The sequence below is a fragment of the Pteronotus mesoamericanus genome, unplaced genomic scaffold (genome assembly GCF_021234165.1).
Source record: "Pteronotus mesoamericanus isolate MK-2021 breed Mesoamerican mustached bat unplaced genomic scaffold, CSHL_Meso_final contig_27, whole genome shotgun sequence".
Classification (NCBI taxonomy): Eukaryota; Metazoa; Chordata; class Mammalia; order Chiroptera; family Mormoopidae; genus Pteronotus; species Pteronotus mesoamericanus.
The window spans coordinates 22284333-22305506 of record NW_026555115.1 but is presented as its reverse complement, the minus strand read 5'-3'; the positions used below and the strand labels follow the sequence as shown (position 1 = coordinate 22305506).

Sequence of the window (21174 nt, the reverse complement as noted above, 5' to 3'; positions counted from 1 at the left end):
ACCAAAACAGAAAGTAATTTTTACCTGATTGTGACTTGGTGATAGTGACACGAGAGATGGCTCAACTGGAACCCTGACCCAAAAAAGAAAAAGAAAAAACTCTTTGATAAGAGAAACAGATATGTAAAAGACAAGTGAAACTTCATTGTTAATGTAGCTCTCTATTAATCAATAGGCAAGCTGTCTAGTTAGCACTGAAAGACTAAACGAATTTTCTGTAAACTTGAGCCCAAGTCATTAAATTAAGTTACAGAAATACCTGATGTCTTCAACTCATGTTTCACGTGATTGTATCACTGACCAAGCTACAGACAGCTAACAATGGTCTGTAATCAGTCAGTGCTGACAATAGTTATTTGAGATCACTTTTCAAACAGTATCATTTCTTTATAGCACGAATTACTATTATCTTCTTTATTACCATGACTGAAACAAGATACACATAACTGAAGGTTGTTTTATATACAGAGTCATTTATCAACAGAAATCTGGACTACTACAGAACCTGGTAATCGTACTTGTAAAGCACTCCTACTCCCATTTTCAACTGATGAAGAAATTTTAATAACAAAAGTAAAGGTTCTATTAGTTTTTATTCTTAAGGAAAAGATGAAACCTGATTGATGCTTAAGAAAATAGTAAAACTTGTCTCTCAGTTTTATCAGTGTTAATTCTTGTAGTTTGGTATTTATCTTTTTCCTGAACTGGGTTTAGTGTTGCAAGTTTCTGTTACTCATCTGTGTCTTTAAAACTAACAATGTTGCAACAGTGACTTTTTGACATTTAGGACCTAAAAATTTAAACTATGATTATCAGCCAAATGATTTTTTAAAAGATATATTTTTAAATATTTTATTTATTAATTTTTAGAGAGAGGGGAAGGGAGGGAGAAAGAGAGAGAAACATCAATGTGCGGTTGCCTCTTGTGCGCCCCCAGCTGGGGGACTGGTCCTCAACCCAGGCATGTGCCTTGACAGGGAATTGAACTGGCGACCTCTTCGTTCGCAGGCTGGCACTCAATCCACTCAGTCACACCTGCCAGGGCCAGCCAAATATTTTTTAATTCTGTACTGCTTCTAACAGAAATTAATAAACTGGACAAGACCTAGCTTGATGTTATCATCTCTCCTGAAATAAAATGCCTTTCAGATGTTAGTTTTAACTTATCCTTATTTAATCCATCTTGCCAAATAACTACAAAGTACTTACCAATTTATCATAATTTATCCCCTTACCTTTACTATCCTCTAGGCAGGTGGTATCTATGTGTGTAAGGAAGGGGAAGGTAGGAAGCAATGTACGTGGTGGGTGAGGGGAGGGACGGAGAATTAAGATGAAAAAGTAAGCAACTTTCTTTTTAGCAACTGACTAATGGGTAAGTAGCAGTTTGTTAAACTGCGTCAATTCCTTTGAGTCTTTGTAACTGGAGGACTGATAAGAATTTTTTTGGTTAAGACAGGTTTTGGTAGCCTGAGAGCTGCCAGTCATTTTGAGGTAATTTTATTTTTCTAGGTTCTAATTAATATAATTCCATTTGAATATAAGCTCTAGGAGGATGGGAACTTTGACTAAAGTTAACAGCTGTTTCCCAATACCTAGAAAAGTACTTGGCACACAGAGTGGCACATAGATACTGAGCAAATACATAACTAAACAAATGAAGGAGAGTTGACACTTGAACAATGTGCAGGGTTAGGAGTACCAACCACCTCTTCCTTGCAGTCAAAAATCCACCTACAACTTTTGACACCCCCAAAACTTAGTTATCCCTTGGTATCTATGGGAAATTGGTTCCAGCCCCACCTCTCCCCAGCTGATACTAATATCCACAGATGCTCATGTCACTTACAAAAAGTGGCATAGATCAGTGTATGAAGTTGGCCTTTCACAACCGTGAACTCCCAAGAGCAAACCAAAACAGAACAAGAGCCCTGGCTAGTGTAGCTCAGCACACTGAGCGCCGGCCTGCGAACTAAAGGGTCACCCGTTCAATTCCCCGTCAGGGCAAATGCCTGGGTTGCAGGCCAGGTCCCCAGTAGTGGGTACATGAGAGGCAACCACATACTGATGTTACTTTCCCTCTTTTTCTCCTTCCCTTCCCTTCTGTCTAAAAATAAAATAAAATCTTAAAAAAACAACAACAGAACAAGTATTTATTGAAAAACAAATCCATATATAAGTGGACGTGTTCAGTTCAAACCCATGTTTTTCAAGGGTCAACTGCATTGATCTGAGAGCTTAACTGGTTATTGGGATAGAGTATTGAGCTCCTATCCAAAGACTGTATTGGTCTAGTCATTTGAAACAGCCAATTAAAAGTACAGTCAGACCTTTGAATCTGTGGGTTCTGCATCAGAATTCAACCAACATTTTCAATCTATGGTTGGCTGAACCCCCAATGCAGAACCTGGAGATACGGAGAGCCAACCAAGACTTGCACATTGTGGAATCCAAAGTGGTCCTGGAGCCAATACCCTATGGACAATGAGGGACGACTATCATCATGGCTTCGGTTTCTAGCACTGTTTGGCAGATGACATACTCTGCATGACTCTTTCAATGGAAACAACTAAAATGTTGAATAAAATAATTTTTAAAATCCTGCTGAAGTGCCATTAAAAATAAAGAACCCACAGACTCTAAAAAGAAGTAAAAATAGGAATGCTGGAAGGTTTGATAGGCAGATTTTTGGCCCCTATGATCTCCTCACCGGTGTTATTCCAATGAATATATTATGTGTCAAAATGACTTTGCAGATGAAATTAAGGTCACTCATCAGCTGACCTTAAAATGGGAAGATTACCAGGGTGGGCCTAATATAATCTCATGGGCCCTTAGAAGAAGAGGAAGGCAAGAGAGTTTGAGAGATGCAGTGGAAAGGGAAACCAGACAGAATCAAAATGTGAGAAGGATCTGGCCCACCACTGCTGGGTTAACATAGAAGGAGCCATGAACCAATGAATGTGGGTAGACTCTAGAAGCTGAAAATAACTCCCAGCTGATAGCCAACAAGGTATTTGGGGACTTCAGTCTGTAATGGCAGGGAACTGAATTCTGCCAACAACCTGTATAAGCCTGGAAGTAGATTCTCCCCCAGGGTCTCTAGATAAGAATCCAGGCCAGCCAACACCTTGACATTGGGCAGAGAACCAAGAAAATCCAGCAGAATTGTGACAAAATAAATAGGGGTGTTTTAAGCCGCTAGCTTTGTGATAATTTATTACATAAGCATTAGAAAATTAATACATAAGGCAACCGAGCAAAAGAAGCTGGCTTTCACCTTGAGGGTTTCTACTAAATTCGAGAGATCTTGAGCTTTACTTAGGATGAATGTAGGAACCAAGAGGGATGGGCGATAGAGTGTAAGTCCATCCAAAGTGGGAATATGTAACAGGAAATCCCTGCATGAAACTGGATTCTCAGAAGACCACATCCTCAGTATAAGCAGACGTGGCAACTAAAAAGCCACTTTGAGATAAACAAAGATATACAACTTAACTAAATTGCTATAAACTGACTGATACAACTATAAAAGGCCAAGTTATTGATTTCTTTAATTATTCTCTCCATTTTCCTCATCCAGCTATGTCTCAGTGCCCTCAACAACCATAATATCCTGTCAAGTGTAAGTAAAGGACTATGTATCACACTTCCACATAGGAAATTGACCATTGTTTAAGAATAGGCATGTCAAGTCTACTGCTTAAAAGAGTTCATAAAAACAGACAGGAGAAAAAGGCAAAGGCTGGGAATTTCATTTAGCTGTCTTTGTGCATAAATCCAGACATATCACCATAAAATCTCATGGTGAAGTATTTTCTTTTTTTTTTCTTTTTTTTTTTAAATTAATTTATTTACTTTTTTAAATACATTTGTCTCTGCCTTCCCCCCCCGTATTTTCAAATCAAATAATTCTTTAGATAATGCTTTAAATGATCTGAATTTAGAATCAATAAATCAATTTTACTTGTTTTTGTTATTTATTACATGAGCCCAAAGGCACATTATCACTCAGCTCTAAATACATGGTATCTAAAACACACAGGATGTAAGGTCTTCATTATACCTGGATCTTTACAAAACCAAAATCATTTCACACCTTTTATTGAGTTTTAAGACAGGAACAAAGGAATGGAATTGGTTTTTCACACCTGTTTTGATGTGAATATCTTCTCATGTCTTCTGTTTTTTGAAACTCCCTCATGGGTACTGGCTTTACTGGTGATCCCTACACCAAAAAAACAAAACAAAAACAAACCAGAAATAAATCAACTTAACATATGTACCCAGAATACTGTGATTACACAATTCACATTCAACTTGGCATTTAGGGACACATATATTACACTAAAAATATTATAAACAGAATCTTCAAATGTGAATTTTTATGTTTAGAGCATGATAAGCCTATCTTAGTCCTCCTTTGGTAAACACAAAACTACTCATAATACAAAAATGTTTATTTTATTTTCAAAAAAGTAGATTCCCTTCTCACCACATTATATAAGTTATAGTGGACATACAGTATGAATGCATGATAAGATGTTAGAGCTGAAAAGGATCTTAGCGGTCACCTAGCACAAACTTCTGTCTAGAAGAGAAATTCCGACCTACCCTACTGGGAAAAAGGAACTCACTGGGCAGATCACATTTCTTCTTCATCATCACAAACTGTTACTTTAGTCATACATACAGTCCTGGGGATGTTGGTGGAATATCAAGATAAAGAAAAAAGTAATTTCTTTTCATGGTAAAATATTAATTAAAGTGAAATATTGGCAATTTAATTTATTTATAAACTAAAGGTCATTTAAAAAAACATTATTGAGGAAAATTAAACTGAAGTGATATGGACCACATACTGACAAATAAAATTATAAATCAAAGAAGCTTGAAGGTTATTACAGCATGTATTTTGCTAAGTGAAAATTTATAGAAACAATACAATCTTGTTTCAACACTAAAAATAATCATCAAAATAGGTATTCCTGAATAAAAAGAAAACAACTTATCTAAAAAGTATATCTAAAAATCAAATGTAAAACTAGTTATGGTCTAGCTCCAAAAAACAGGCACGTTACATATAACTAGAAAATCTTTGGTGACTTATTCCAAAGGGTTAAATCTGTTTGGGTATGAGGATCATATAAAATGAGTTACAATTTTAGAATCCTGATGGGAAAAGAATTATTCTAATTTGTCAACATGGCTTTTTAAAAAATAAAAATCTCTTCTGGTATGTAACCACCAGTGACTTATCACCCTGTTTTACACTACAAGTATCTGAAATTATTGCCAAGAGGTAGATGAAATTTTCATAACAAAATGAACGTGACATTGGTTTACAATTTTTAAAAAATGTCATATTTTATAAATGTAAGTCATACCCTATTGTATAATAATACTTCTATGTATGTGAGAGGTATTATAATAAAATTAAACAATAGCTGAATATTTAAAATCTCAAATGGATTAGTTTTTTAACAATCCATTTTCAGATAGTATTCAAGAACACAAAAATAGTTCTTCACGGAGTATTAAACCACCTAAAATAATACTGCTTCATCTTACTTTTTATAGATGCCAAATTTTAGAAAGCCTTATCACACAGAAGTCATAAAGAGCCTTATAACATAAAGACTACCATTCATAATAGGTAGTGGGAATTAAAAACTTATCATTACAAACTAGCCAATATAATGGATTAAAGAAATGTTACTACAATTTTCCACCAGCAGAGTAACAGGCATTACGACTTTTAGTAGAAATACCTCATTTGTACAGCCTAATTAACCATAGAATGATCAAAGAAAGACAAGAAAAGGATTTCCTTTAAGATTATAGTGTGCGTTGTTAATTTTAACTTTATTGTGAACTAGCTGCTCTTCCTGGAATGTGTATAGCCTAAACCACAGTGGTTTCATTAATCACCTCGTACATACTGCTATCTTTGGGTTGCAGGACTTTGGTTTATATAACTTTATCCAACTTTAAATATAAGAGTGTCTTCTGAACACCAATAAGAAAACACTGTTCAAAAGCCTTTAGACAGAAAACCCAAAAGATTTTTAAAAAGAATGATAACATCACTCCATAACATGTCCCATCTGAAGTGATTATTCTCTATTTCATGATTCTCAAAAAAGGCCCAACTGTTTCTCAGTAACTGCTGCTCACGGCCTGGGACCAACTACAGACATTAACAACACATACTGAAATGGAGCCATTTTATTATGCTGACTAGATATATTGAAGAATGCTATTTCTACGTGAGGCCCTTGGGGAACTGGCAGAGAGTCTGCAGTGGACTGAATGCTCATTTGTTTCATAAGGCAACTCAGTGCTCCACTATAAGAGGCACCCAAGAATTTTAATGGCAAGCAATTTATATTCTCTGTGACTGAGCATAAAAGCTCCAAAATAATTAAGCTCATTATGAAAATTTTATGGGTTTGGCTATTCCTGTCCCAGTGAAATGCCACATTTAACGATTCCTCCCTTTTCTCACTTGCGGATTGACTTTCAGTCTCACTATTGTAGAAGGTCAGGAGGACCCACTGCCGTCTGGTCTACAAAGGTGTGTACTGTATAAAATATTCAGAAAATGGAAAGGTTTTATGACCTAGATCTCCATTAGCACCTTTAAAGACAATAGAATAATGGCTATAATCATCCAGAACAAAGTGTGAGAAACAGGCAAGTTAGCAAGATAACTGACCCAGTACCAAGAAGCACCTTGACTCAAAACTGATGTTAAAATGAAACACAAGACAAACAGTCCAGAAGCATTCTTTTCACTCTTTGATGTTCAGACTCTCCCTTTAGGGAAAGAAAACTACCTGTTCCCAAGTATACAACTAATGTCCCCAGCTTCCAAAAATCCAATTCTAAGTAATAAGGCTTGCGGGGAGGGTAGACTGACAAAAAAAATTCTATGGTTAAGTTTGTATGTTGCTCCAAACGTCACCAGTTTGGTATAATTCTTAATTACTGATCAAAATATGATTTATCAGTTAGTAACAATACACTTGTCAGAATGGTCATCAGCAATAAATCAACAAACAAGTGATGGTGAGAATGTGGAGGAAAGGGGTACACCATCGACGCTGTTGGTGGGAATGCAGACCGGGGCAGCCACTGCGGAAGGCAGCATGAAGATACCTCAAAAAATTAAAAACGGATCTGCCTTTTGACCCAGCGATTCCACTTCTGGAAATTTATCTAAAGAAACCTGAAACACTAATTTGAAAGAATACAAGCACGCCTATGTTCATTGCAGCATTATTTACAATTGACAAGGTTTGGAAGCAGCCCAAGTGTCCATCAGTAGACAAGAGGAGAAAACAACTATGGAACATTTACACAATGGAATCCTACTTGGCCGTAAAAAAGAAGAAAAATTTTACCCTTTTTGACAGCAGATCGACCTGGAGAACATTATGCTAAGTGAAGTAAGCCAGTCAGAGAAAGACAAATACTGTATGATTTCACTCACATGTGGAATCTAACTGAACTAACAAGCAAAATACAGACAACACTGATAGAGATCAGGGTCTCAGCTGGAGGCAGGGTTGGGGGGGTGAAGGGACAGAACAAAAAAGGAAAAGGACTCATAGCCAACAATGTGGTGATTGCAGGGGGAGGTGGGTGGGTGGATGGGTGTGAAAGGGGGATAAATGGTAATATAAAAAATATAATAATACGAACTATTATTAAAAAAAGTAAGAACAATGAAAAGCATCATATTCCTCCGCATTTTCTTTGAAGGCACAGGATATTATTAGGACACCTTTAATTCCTTTTTCAAAAGTCTAAAATCTGTCTTTTTGTTTGAAAAATAAACCTGAACCCTATTTGAGACTACTGTCTGATTTTTGAAAAAAATCAATCTGAAAAAATTGGTAATGAAATTGGAACTGAACATAATAAAACAAATAATTAAGCCTAAATCAACAAATCACGGTTATGACAGAAATTTATACCACGACAAATTATTTCCACTAGGGGATAGCAACATTGTTAGGCTTAAATGTGTGTACTACCTCATGAGAGATCCGCCGTTGTTCAATATATGCCATGAACTGTGAACTGAGGCTGTCTGAGTGCAGGCCCTTGGGCTGTCTCGCCTCGTCCTCTTCGTCCTCTGCAGCATAGTCAATGTAGTCAATCTGATCCAGATCATGTTCCGCTGTCCACACCAAACACATCGGAGGGAAAAAATCCAAATTAGAGCACTGAGAAAAGACATTAAATTGCATTTTTTTCTTTTCCCTAACATTTTCTATTCTGAAAGTGGAAGAAATGAGTTTAAATTATGTAACACCTTTATTATTTAGTCCGTTACCACTCACAAAAATGGGCTCCAGAAAAATCTTAGCCCTAATTCACTAAATGGTAATTACTATAATATAGACCTCTAATATTTCTTTTTTCTTAGGATAGCTCTTTACTGTTTTAAATAAGACTACCTGAGTTTGTGACACAAACAAAGGGAGAATAATTTTAAACATCGAAAGGTACACCTTTTTGGTTCTTTCCCATGTTTTAGATTTGGGGTGTAATCATCTCTCTCTTTGAAGAGGTGGGAGGCAGAAAACCTTACACAATCAACTCAAAAGAAAAGAGAAAGGGTGGGAGGAAAGTAAACTTAAGGATAAAGAAATAGATACTGACTACTGTTCCCCTTCCTGTAACTCGTGTCCATAACTAGGACAAAGGTTTTCTATTTTAAAAATGATTTTCTAGAGGTCAACACTATAGATATTTTGTTGCAGTTTATGGATAGAAGAATCTCATTTGGGGAATTTTTCCTTCTCAAAATGTTTAGAGATGAGGAGAAGAATATAAATAAGATTTAAACACATCATTATTTCTAATAAGTGTGGGAGTGCCCCATTACTTGTAAGTTTAGAAAGTAACCATTTTTAAAAGCCTGTTAAAACAGCACACTAGAAAAAAAAAACTTGCTGGTTTCTCGATAGTTTCTCCAGAGATGTATTAAAGTCCAGCTATTATTGTACGATGGTCTACAGAATGCCTAAAAGTTACAGTGTCTGAGAATAGTGAATTTGGAGAATTCCATAACTGCAGTTAACATAAAAATAAATTTCGAGTTACCAGAGTTATAGTAACAGGTACACTCACATTAGAAACCAGGTACAGAGACACATTTTTTTCCCAATGTGCTAAAACTTGTGTGACTAAATAAATAATTCATTTTGTTATGACTAATTCCAAAGAAAGCAATATCATGTTTTCATTTCAAGAGAAATAGAGTGGAGGCCACAAAAGCGAACCACACATGTAATTTTAGATTATCTAATAGCCATGATTTTAAAAAGTCAAAAGAATAGGTGACTAATTTTAAATTTTATTTTGTCCAATATACAGAAAATATTATTTTTACTACATATAATCAGTATAAAATATTACTAATATTTTACATTCTTTTTTCATGCAAAATCTTCTAAATCTGATGTTTTATATTTATAGTACATCTCCATTCAGAAAAGCCACACTTCAAGAGCTCAATAACTACATGTGGCTAGTGTCTACCATATTGGACAGCGCAGATATAGACAGTAATTTATATCAGAAATGAACCAATGAGAAAGATATCTCATATACAAGCAGAATTAAAAAGAAAACTGTTGAAATATGAATGAAATAAGTGACAGGAGTAAAAACAGAATATAGTATGGTAAAAAAAAAAAGACAGCAAACCACTTAGTTGAAATCATGATTAAAAAATGAAAGCTCTTCTCAGATAATATAACGGATTTCTGGAAAAATCTGTCATTTCTCCCTTACACCTAACCTTCAAAATTTAATAATTAGGATTTTGTAATTCAAATTAAAGCAATATTAAATAGAACTAAAATCAAGAGTCTGTCTCAGAAGCATAATGAAGCAAAAACAGTTGTCTGTTAATGGACTATAAAAAGAATGATAAAATTTAAAAAATTTAAATCACAAATTTTAACATATCAGAATAAGGAAAACTCAGATTCAGATGCTCTGGAAAAGCACAATTCCAGAAGAAAAGGAAATTAAAAATAGCGCTGAATTCCTAAGAGGTCAAATAATGACCACATACATAAAAAGTCTTTTAAAAAGAGACTAGTACTTCAAAAGAAGATCCTGGTTAAATCAAGATTAATGAAGATCTTCAGGAAAACTGTCTTTAATAGAGTTTCCTCCCAAAATAAAAATGAGAGGAACACTGTATTTTAACTGAGAGCCTGAAAATTTAGAGAAATCAAAGTTTAATCCCAATAGAAAGCAATTTTTCCCAATCATATGAGAAGAGAAAAGTCTTCAAGAGCTGAAGAAACTACAGATATACAAACCGAAGGACCTGGCGTGGAAAAGACCACTTAAATGAGTTAGAGGGGCCCTGGCCGGGTGGCTCCAGCAGTTGGAACATCGTCCGTCCGGTACGCCAGAAAGGTTGTGGGTTAGGTTCCCAGTGGGGATGCGTACAGGAGGCAACCAATGGATGTTTTTCTCTCAAATCACCGTTTCCTTCTCTCTCTCTCCCCCCGTCTCCCTCTCTCTCTCTCTCAAATCAATAACAAACATATCCTTGGGTGAGGGTTAAAGAAAAACTTAAAAAAAATTAGAGTTATTATATGGACTTCAGATGTCAATCAGGAACTATGTTTACCTCCACCATTTGTTACTACTAAACTGCTGCGATTCTCTTGGTACTGGTTTTCTCTTCGTAGCCTTTGTTCTTTAGTAATTTCTGCTACTCGAAGAGGTAAGTCTGAAAATTCATCTGTAGGCTTAAAAAAATATGAGAAACATTAAGAAACATCATCCTAAATTTTAGACAACAAAGTATTTAAAAGCATGGATGTAATATAAACTCATTAAAATTGATACTTAAGAAATAGCAGAAAAGTTCTGGATATGCAGAGTGGTGACAATTTCTTAACAATGTGAATGTAACTGATGCCACTAAATGGACACTTAAAAATAGTTAAAATGATAAATTTTACGTGTGCTTGATCATGATTTTAGAAAAAGAAATCATATATGACTCTATAAATATGAATACATATGTACATGAACTGAAAGTACCTACATATATGTACCTACACGGATACAGCCACAATTATGAACACACCAACCCACACATAAATACAGAAGCAATTCCAAATTACAAATTGGTGGTTGTCTGAAATTAATTTGCTTTGGACTTTCAGTGAAAGTGTTATGAATGATAGGTCTTGCTTTAAAGAAGTTTATTTGATCATTTAACCCAATCTATAGCTAAAATACTGTATCTTATAATTTTCAAAAAGAGAAAACATAATAACTAAATAAAAGAGAAATATGATACAATTAGCTAGGAAAGTTGTTTATCTTGAGCATGTGGAAATTTTCACTAATGTTCCCACCTCATTACCCATTAGTTGCTACTGACTCGGTTCCCGCTTATATTTTTAGGATATAAAACTATTTATACAAGACAATGAGGTAATAAACATGTAAAACACACATGGTAAAAAGACAGTAGAAAAAATAATACCATTTTTGGGTGGTGTGACTATATGGAATTTTTACCATTATCTTGGCTTTTCTGTATTTTATGGAATGGTGAGTTGAGACCAATTAAGAAACTTTTCATCATCTTATTTCCTCTTAATCAGGAGTTACAATGTGCAGAAGAGAGTAACACTTACTTCATTCCCTGACCATCTCTTATCACCACTGTCAACACTATTGAAACCTGAATCAAGAGCTCCATAGGGGCGACCTGAGAATAGTTCTTCGTGGCTGCCAACAAGATACATTAGTTATTACTACAAAGTTTGATATATTAAAATTAACATTTAAAATAAATCAGATTCAATTTTATAAATAAACACTTTCATGGCATATAGGGGCTTAACTATTAAGAATTAAGTAAGCATTCTTTTCATTTTTGAATATGAAAAGTTCCAAATTAAAACAAAGTAAACAGAACAGTACAATGAACTCCAATGTACTCACTACCAGCTTCAAAAATAACCTTCTGCCATTCTTGTTTCATCTATTCCTCTACCCGTTCCCAATGCCCCTCTCATTTGTTTTTATTTTTAACAGTACTCTTACATACATTAAAATGCACTCACCTTAGCTGTGTGCTTTGACAAAGATATCTTTGTAGTAACATACACCTCTATCATGATACAGGATCTTTCTACTTTGCCAGAAAATTCCCTCATATCCATCCCATCCCAGTCATTTTTCCTCACCCTGCCGTTGTGTGCTCTGAAGAGGCAACCTCCATGGCTGATTTTTTTCACCTTATGTTAGTATGGCAGGTAGAATAATGGTCCCTAAAGATGCCCAAGACCTTATCCCTAGAACCTATAAATGTTACACTACATTTATAGGCAAAGGAGAATTAGGGTTGCAGATAGAAATAAAGTTGCTAGTCAGGTGACCTTAAAATAGATTATCTTGAATTCTCTGAATGGGCTCACTGTAGTCACAAGGGTCCTTAAGAGTTAACGAGGGAGGCAGAAGAGGTCATTGTGATGCGCTGCTGGCTCGAAAATGGAGGAAGGGGACCAACTGCCAGGAATGCAACAGCCTCTAGAAGCTGAAAAAGGCAAGGAAATACACCCTGCCGAGGGCCTACAGAAAAGAACGCAGCTTTGCCAGCATCTTGATGAGACCAAGATTTATACTTCTGACCTACAGAACTGTAAGATAGTAAATTTGTCTTGTTTAAACCTCTTGGTTTTTGGTAGTCGGTTATGGCAGCAATACAAAAGTAAACACAATTAGGTTTGCTTATCGTAGAACTCATAAAAATGGACATATGTACTCTTAAAATTCAACATCATGTCAGTGAAATCCTTGATTTTTTAATACCTTGGAGCGAATGAATATTAATATGGTAAGTGTAGGTTTAACTTAAAAAAACCCTGCCAATCTGTTTTCAGTAGCTGTATTATTTTGTATTCTCACCAACGATGTATTTGAGTTCAAGTTGCCAACATTTGTATTGTCAGTATTTAATTTTAGCTGTTCTGATGCGGGCAAAGTATTATCTCACTATGGTTTTAATTGGTATTTTTCTCATGATTAGTGACACTGAATATCTTCTTGTGTGCTTATCGGTCATTCACTTATCTAGTTTCATAAAATGTTTGAATCTTTTGACCATTTTTAAATGCAGTATCAATAATCTTAAAAATTTTTTTTTTGCTAAGTAAAAGATGCCAGACACAAAACACTACATAATGCTTTATTTCATTTATATGACATTCTAGAAAAGGCGAAACTACACTGACAGAAAGATCAGTAGTTGCCTCGAGCTGTGGGAAGGGGGAAAAAACTTATTATACAAATGGGCATGAAGGTGATGGAAATATTATATATCTTGATTGTGCTGACAGTTTTATGAATGTATCCATTTACTAAAGCTCATTGAACTGCACACTTAAAATTGGTATTTTATTATTTGAAAATTCTATCTCAATAGACCTGTTTTTAAAAATCTGCCAAGTCAGTTTTGCCAAAGCAGGTATCCCATTCAGACTTTTCTATAAGCCATGTAGGACAGCACTGGTTGCTCCATGAGCTTACTAACATTTTATATTGTCAGTCTTAATGTTAGACATTCTAGTGGATGTGACTTAATTTGCATTTCCATGTGTGCTTATTGGTCATTTATATATCTTTCTTTGTGAAGTATCTGTTCAAGTCTTTCATCCATTATTTAATTAAGTTGTCTTTTTAACATTAATTTGCAGGTATTCTTTAAGACAGATTGGATACAAGTCCTTGTCACATATATATTTTGCAGATATTTTCTCCCAATCTGTGGTTTACCTGTTCATTTTCTTTTTTCTTTTCATTTGAATATTTTATTTGTTTGCTTTTAGAGAGAGAGGAAGGGAAGAAGGAGAGAGAGAGAAATATCTAGGCATATGTCCTGACTGGGAATCGAACTAGCAAACCTTTTATTGGTAAAATGATGGCCAAGGAACTGTGAGTCACACTGGTCAGAACTACCTGTTAATTTTCTTAGTTTTTTTTTTTTCATGATAGATGCTTTTATTTGTATTTATTTATTTAAAGAATTTGATAAAAATCTATCATTTTGTTTTTTTATGGTTACTGTCTTCCCCCCAATTTTTAAATTTTATTTATTTATTTTTTTAAAGAGGGAAAGGGAGGGACAAAGAGAGGGAGAGAAACATCAATGTGTGGTTGCCTCTTGAGCATCCCATACTGGGGACCTGGCCTGCAACTCAGGGATGTGCCCTGACTGGGAATAGAACCAGCGACCCTTTCGGTCACAGGCTGGTGCTCAGTCCACTGAGCCACACCACCTAGGGCTTGTGTTTTAATGGTTATTGCTTTGTGTCCTCAGAAATCATTGCCTAGTCCAAGTCACAAAGTTTTATAGCTTTAGTTTTCGCTTGTTCTTAAACATACTATTGGAAGTTAGCTTAATTAGAAATCTAAAACATAATGAAGTCTATTTTTTAATGGTCTATTAGCAGTTTATTTAATAAGCCTGCCTAGGTTGAAAAATAACTTTAAATGGTACAAATTTAAAAGTGTTCTTCTGGTATTGAATTTTGTATTCTGTATATTCTTACATAGTTCATGTACATAACTTTAAAAATGTTATTATGCCAGGTTGTTATAACAAATTAGATCTTAAGGTACAGGGAAAGAGTGATGCACTTACATTTCACAGATAAGGAAATTTTACTACTTAGAAATTATCAGCTCAAAGAAGTCACTTAATCTTTGTAAAATAAAGTTACTGAATCTAATCACATGCTTTTCATATAAAGTGAAAGCTTTTTGTCAACTAGAAACAAAGAACAAGAACCCTATGTGCATGTAAGACAGTTCTTATAACTTGTCCATTATTTTGTTGATGAAGATCTTACTTTGGCCCTGACCAGAGTGGCTCAGTTTGTTGTGTGTCATCCTGCAAAGGGAAAGGTTGCCGGTTCCGTCCCTGGTCGGGGCATGTAGGAGAGGCAACTGATCAATGTTTCTCTCTCACATCGATATTTCTCTCCCTTTTTTCTCCCTCCCTCTAAAAATAAATAAAAATCTAAAAAATAAAAAAAAAGGAAAGAAAGAAAGAAAGAAAAGAAAAGAGCATTCAGGAAAGGTTAATACCAGGGTTTAAAAAAAGATCTGATTTTGTATGTGACAATACCTGTATATTGTATCCTATATACTAAATATGCTGACATGACACATCTGCTCTTATGCTTGTTTTAGAGTCTAGATCTTAAGGACAGCTGCCATGTGTATTTTATCACAGTAAAGTCAGGCCAAGGTGCATAATTTTAAGAGTTTTTAAATGAAATATATATTTACATCACACTTAAAATTCTTTTCTGCAGCTACCAAAAGAAATATGTGTATTTCAAGATCTACCATAATTTTTTCAAGTAAATATATTAAGAACTTTAGAGGACGCTGTTTATGTACTGTAATATATTTTCTATCAAGTGGCCAATCAAAATAAGCCTAACTTTACTGTGCTACTTTTCAGTGGGCAGCATAAAAAAATTAATACACTCTTTTTTCATTAAGCTATTTTCTTTTTTTATTTGGTGACCTTTAGCTTCTCTACATATTCACTCTGGCTCAGAGATTAAACTAATAAGATTAAAGTGAGATATACAGGTTTACTAATTTTCCAGGTTTGGTCAGGATTTTCCTGGTTTTAACACTAAAAGTCCTAAATCCCAGCAAACCCCTTAGTCCCAAGCAAAGCAGGACTGATGGTCACTCCATGTATAATTATGGCCTTCAGGGCGCCAGACAGAGTTCTGCCAGCCAGGCTCCAGCCATGTCCTATCAGAGAGTCCAAGCTCCCTAATAAACTACCTAGACTCAAATGCATCAGTGACTTCTCTGTAACAGGAAGATAAACTGTGAAATCAGTATAGTGCAGTGAGGAGTTTCAAACATGGCTTTTAAAATAGTTCAACAGATCTGGACTAACAACTTGGCACCACCATTTACTAGCTCTATGACTTTAACTTGTTCAACTTATCATAACTTCTGTTTTCTCATAAGTTACAAAGAGAAAAAGGTTAACACCACCACCTTATCTTGGAGAGTTGCTATAAAGAATAACTGAGAAAATATAAGAAAACAGAAGTTAAGGACTTACAAAAACCCAGACTAGTCCAAAGCATTAATTAAAAGTTAGTTATCAATCTATGAAGAATGCACTTTTAATAAAGAACATTTCCTGTTATAACAAGTCACTAAAGCTGCTTCATTTGAGTTTAATTCACCACACATCTACTCAATGCCAGGCAGTGTTCCAGATGCTAGGACTACAAATATGATGGTTATTGTTTTCACTAGCCCAGGCTTGTTGTACAGAATTAATTTCATTACTGGGGTTACAGAGTCAGAACTTTTCTTACCAACAATTTAGTCTTTCCTTAGTTTTTTTTCACTGCCATATCCTCATAAATAAATGTATTTGGTCTGTAATATAAATTTGCTCAAAATCATCTTAACAAAAAAGCATAGGTCACTAGAGTTCACTATTGAAAAATATGTCTGCCATTGTATAAAATGAAAATATTATCACAGCAATGCCAATTGGTAAAGGGGCTGGAAACATTTACATCTGGAAATGAGTAAAACGTTTGTGACCTTCATAAAATTGTTTAAGGAGGATTATGTGTTGTTTTTATGCTACACAGAAGTACTCAGAAAGTTACATCTAAGGACTGAAAGTACCACAGCATCTAATTTGTGTCGAATACCTGAAGAGCTACAGAACTAATAAAAATTCTCTTTAATAAGACAGGACACTTAGGATTAAATTGGCTCTAGATTACAGCATAGAGCTAGTAACTATGACAACTAATATTTCTATAAGGCTTTCTGATCTGTAAAGCACTTTCACACATAGGTCTTTTGATCCTCAGAACTATTGTTAGGGTATAAACAGAGTAAAGATCATATAGAAGACATTGAGATTCAAAAAGGTAAAGTGAACTGCCCAAAAGTACAGGATCTACTACTAGAACCAAAACTTTCTGATTACATGATGGAATTCTGAATAAATTCACTTACTGCCAGTTACAATGCAATTTCACTAATCCGTACCATAGTCAGAAAGACAAAGTTATACTACCTTATTCACCGGTGCATGAGGAGTTGAAGGAAATATTTTTTATAGTATATATAAAGATATAAATTTTCTATATATATATGTGTATATATATGTATATTTTTAAATTTCTAGCACATTCTGAAACCATTACAAATAAAGTAGCATAGCTCCGGAATAAACGGAAAATATAGAATACAGATAAATCTAGTGAGCATCATTAAGAATTATAAAGCCCTGGCTGAGTAGCTCAGTTGGTTAGAACGTTGTCCTGATACACCAAGGTTGTGGGGGTTTGATCCTCAGTCAGGGCACATACAAGAAGCAACCAATAAATGCATAAATAAGTGAAACAACATAGCAATGTTTCTCTCCCCAACCCCTCACCACTCCCCCTTCTCCCTCCTTCCCCCAAGATCAATTTTTTAAAAAAGCTTTATAAAAAAAGAATTATTATAGGGACTGCAGTACATCAGGTCTACAATTACTAATTCCTTGAGAGACATAACATATTTATGCTACTTAGACTTCCCATTTTGGAGTTTTCTCCATTGATTCAAGCTTTCTTTCATCTCTTAGAAACACATAAGTCTGTTCCCAGGTTTTTTAAATATATCTTTTTAAAGTAATATGATGAGGATTGCTATAGTGAAAAAAAAATTGGGCCAAGACAAATGACAGAATCACAGGTCTCATATTTAGCAATGCACTTAGTTAAAGCTCATTATTCATATAGGTGATGATGCTTCCTCCTTAGTTTCTTTAGGCATACCCTCACATATGCCTAGCCAGAATTCACTATTAATTGTCTTACACTCAAAACACACAGGTAGCAGTTTAATTTTCCTATTCTATATTTCATGAAGGAAAAAATTTTATTCTTAGCAAGAATTACTAACTCCAAGGGAGAAAATCAATTAATGTATATATAAAATAAAAGCTACTTTTATTTGTTGTATATCTTCTAAGAATATAGGAGCAGAACAGTTTTAATGAAAATTTTAAATAGCAAAAACAAAACTTCAATAAGAAATAAGAGTTCTAGACTTCTGGTCAAGATGGAGGCATAGGTAAATGTGTTTCGCCTCCTTGCGCAACTTCAGAAAGAATTACAACTAGACCTCAAAACAAGTAAGACCCAGAACCATCAAAAAATCGAGCTATATGGAAGTCTGACAACCAAGGATCTCAAGAAGCCACATATATCCAGACAGGTAAGAGGGGCAGGGACAGGTGGAGAGGCACCGGAACATGCTGTGGCATGAAGAGGTGGTGGCGGTGGCATGGGCAGTCCCACATTCACACGTGGTGGGTAGAATCCAGAGGGGATAACTCGGTGGTGAGATCCCAGGCCCAGGCCAGACCATACAGCCCAGGGTTCCAGTGCCTGGAAGATAAATCCCCATAACTTCCAGCTGTAAAAACCAGCAGGGGTGGGGATGGTAGAAAAAAATGGATGGAATTTCAGGTGACTCTGCTTAAAGGGCCCACATGGACTTAGAATGCACACAGATCCACTTCCTCTGAAATTCAGTATCAGGGCAACAGTGGGAAGGGTACCAGTCACATACGTGGTACCCTTTAAGTGCTGGGCAAACCTCCAGAAGCCAGGCAGCAGCACTGTCCCCTCTCCGAGCCCTCCCTTGACACAGAGCCACAGAGCAGTGAAGTGGGTAGCCCTGCCCTGGCGATCACCTAAGGCTCTGCCCCACACAATTAGCAGATGAGTTTTATACAACAGGCCATAATATTAAGACAGGGGGTCAAGGCAGCTCTACTTAATACATAGAAACAAACACAGGGAGACTGCCAAATTGAGGAGACAAAGAAATATGACCCAAATGAAAGGAGAGAACAAAACACAAGAAAAAGAACTAAGTGAAATGGAGATAACCAACCTATCAGATGTAGAGTTCAAAACAGTGGTTAGAAGGATGCTCAAAGGGCCTATTGAGTATGGAAACAAAGTGAAAAAACCCAAGAGGAAATTAGGGTTATACAAATTGAAATAAAGAAAAATCTATAGGGAACCAACAGTGCAGGGGATGAAGCCAGGATTCAAATTAACAATTTGGACATAAGGAAGAAATAAGCATTCAATCAGAACAGAAAGAAAAAAAAAAGAATGAAAAACAAAAACGAGGATAGTGTATGGAACCTTTGGGACATCTTTAAATATACCAACATCTGAATCATAGGGATGACAGAAGGAGAGGAAGAGCAAGAAATTGAAAACTTATTTGAAAAAATAATAAAAGAAAACTTCTCTAATTTGGTGAAGGAAATAGACATACAAGTCCAGGAAGCATGGAGAGTCCCAAGCAAGACAGACACAAAGAGAACCACACCAAGACACATCATAATTAAAATGTCAAAGGTTAAAGATAAAGAATCTAAAAGCAGCAAGAGAAAAGCAGAGAGTTACCTACAAAGGAGTTCTCATAAGACTGTCAGCTGGTTTCTCAAAAGAAACTTTGCAGGCAAGAAGGGACTGGCAAGAAGTATTCAAAGGGATGCAAAGCAAGGACCTACAACCTACATTACTCTATCCAGCAAAGCTATCATTTAGAATCAAAGGGCAGACAAAGTGCTTCCCAGACAAGGCAAAGCTACAGGAGTTCATTATCATCAAGCCATTATTATATGAAATGTTAAAGGGACTTATTTAAGAAAAAGAAGATAAAAAACTATGAACAATAAAATGACGGTAAACTCACAACTATCAACAACTGAACCTAAAAACAAAAAACAAACTAAGCAAACAACTAGAACAGGAACAGAATCATAGACATGGAGATCAGAGGGAAGGGGAAGGGAATGAATGGGGGACAAGATACAGGGATTAAGAAGCAGAATTGGTAGGTACAAAATAGACAGGGGGATGTTAAGAATAGTATCGGAAATGGGGAAGTGAAAAAACATATGCACAACCCGTGGACATGAACTAAGGTTGGGGGGGACAGCTGGAGAGAATGGGGGTATACTGGGCATAGGGGGACAAAGAGAAAAAATTGGGACAACTGTAACAGCACAATCAATGAAGTATATTTAAAAAAATAAAAATAAAAAACACTACAGAAAGAGAAATAAGAATTCTATATTACAAGCAATTAAATAAGGTAGTAGAAAAAATAAATGAAGAAACCCAGAATGTCATTGCCAAGTTGTTTCTGATGACTTTAAAGTAGAGGAAAACTAGGAAGGAATTAATATTTATATAACCAAACTGACTGTTCATTCATTCAGTAAATACTTGTTGAGTATCTCCTGTGTGTGCCAAACATTCAGTTGTCCTAGTAATGAGTAAGAAAGGCATGGTCTGTGGCGAAGTGCAGAAATCAAATCTCTATGGAGAAATACCTAACATACTTGAGAAATCATGTTCCGTGTAAGTAAAATTTTCAAGTAGCTTGAGATTACCTCTTTATACCATAAACATTTAAATATTTAATTCTAATAGTTTCTGATTAAAAGTTCCAAGGCATATTTCCCTTTATTGCAAATGACACACCTTAATAAACCTTAGCATTTTCTTAATAAGCATGATTATGTTGTGCTAAAATATAATAATAACTTAAAATATGGAAGGTTCTTTGCAAATATTCCAAATGGTGCCAAATTGCTGTTTATAGAGCTTCATTGTTTTTAAATCTTATTAAAATTACAATATATATCATAGAGATAAAAAAGAATACAACAGACAAAGCTTTTAAAACATGATGAAACATTACTGATACCTTTAAAGACCCCGCAACCTCTTTCACACTGAATCTTCCTTCCTCTCAAGAATTAACCACTAACTTGAATTTTTTAATATGTATCTGCTGTTTAGTTATTTTTTTCCCCCTCATGTTACTTTTTATACTTTTAATATGCCTGCCAAATTCTACTAAAATAGAAATTTGTTAAGATATCAAGAAGCAAGCTCATTAGGACTCTGCTTTTATGGAAAATGTGACAGATTCTAAGGGAAGGTTATAGAGGTTCTCTTTTGAGTCAAGTCTATGAGCATTACTTCACCTTCACTGAGACATTAATTTTGCCTGTTTAAAGCCTTT

At 35.2% G+C, this 21174-nt stretch overlaps 1 protein-coding gene across 7 annotated transcripts in view; it reads right to left on the bottom strand.

Moving 5' to 3' along the window:
• Nucleotides 1-21174, bottom strand: part of LRCH3 (leucine rich repeats and calponin homology domain containing 3) — a 123125-nt gene that overhangs the window by 29839 nt on the left and 72112 nt on the right. For all 7 annotated transcript variants that reach the window (XM_054575165.1, XM_054575169.1, XM_054575163.1 and 4 more), the window contains exons 7-11: nt 11691-11784; nt 10667-10787; nt 8043-8188; nt 4152-4228; nt 25-73 (exon numbers count right to left, since the gene is read on the bottom strand). In XM_054575165.1, the coding sequence (XP_054431140.1) occupies nt 25-73; nt 4152-4228; nt 8043-8188; nt 10667-10787; nt 11691-11784 (487 nt within the window). The remainder of the gene's footprint in view (nt 1-24; nt 74-4151; nt 4229-8042; nt 8189-10666; nt 10788-11690; nt 11785-21174) is intronic.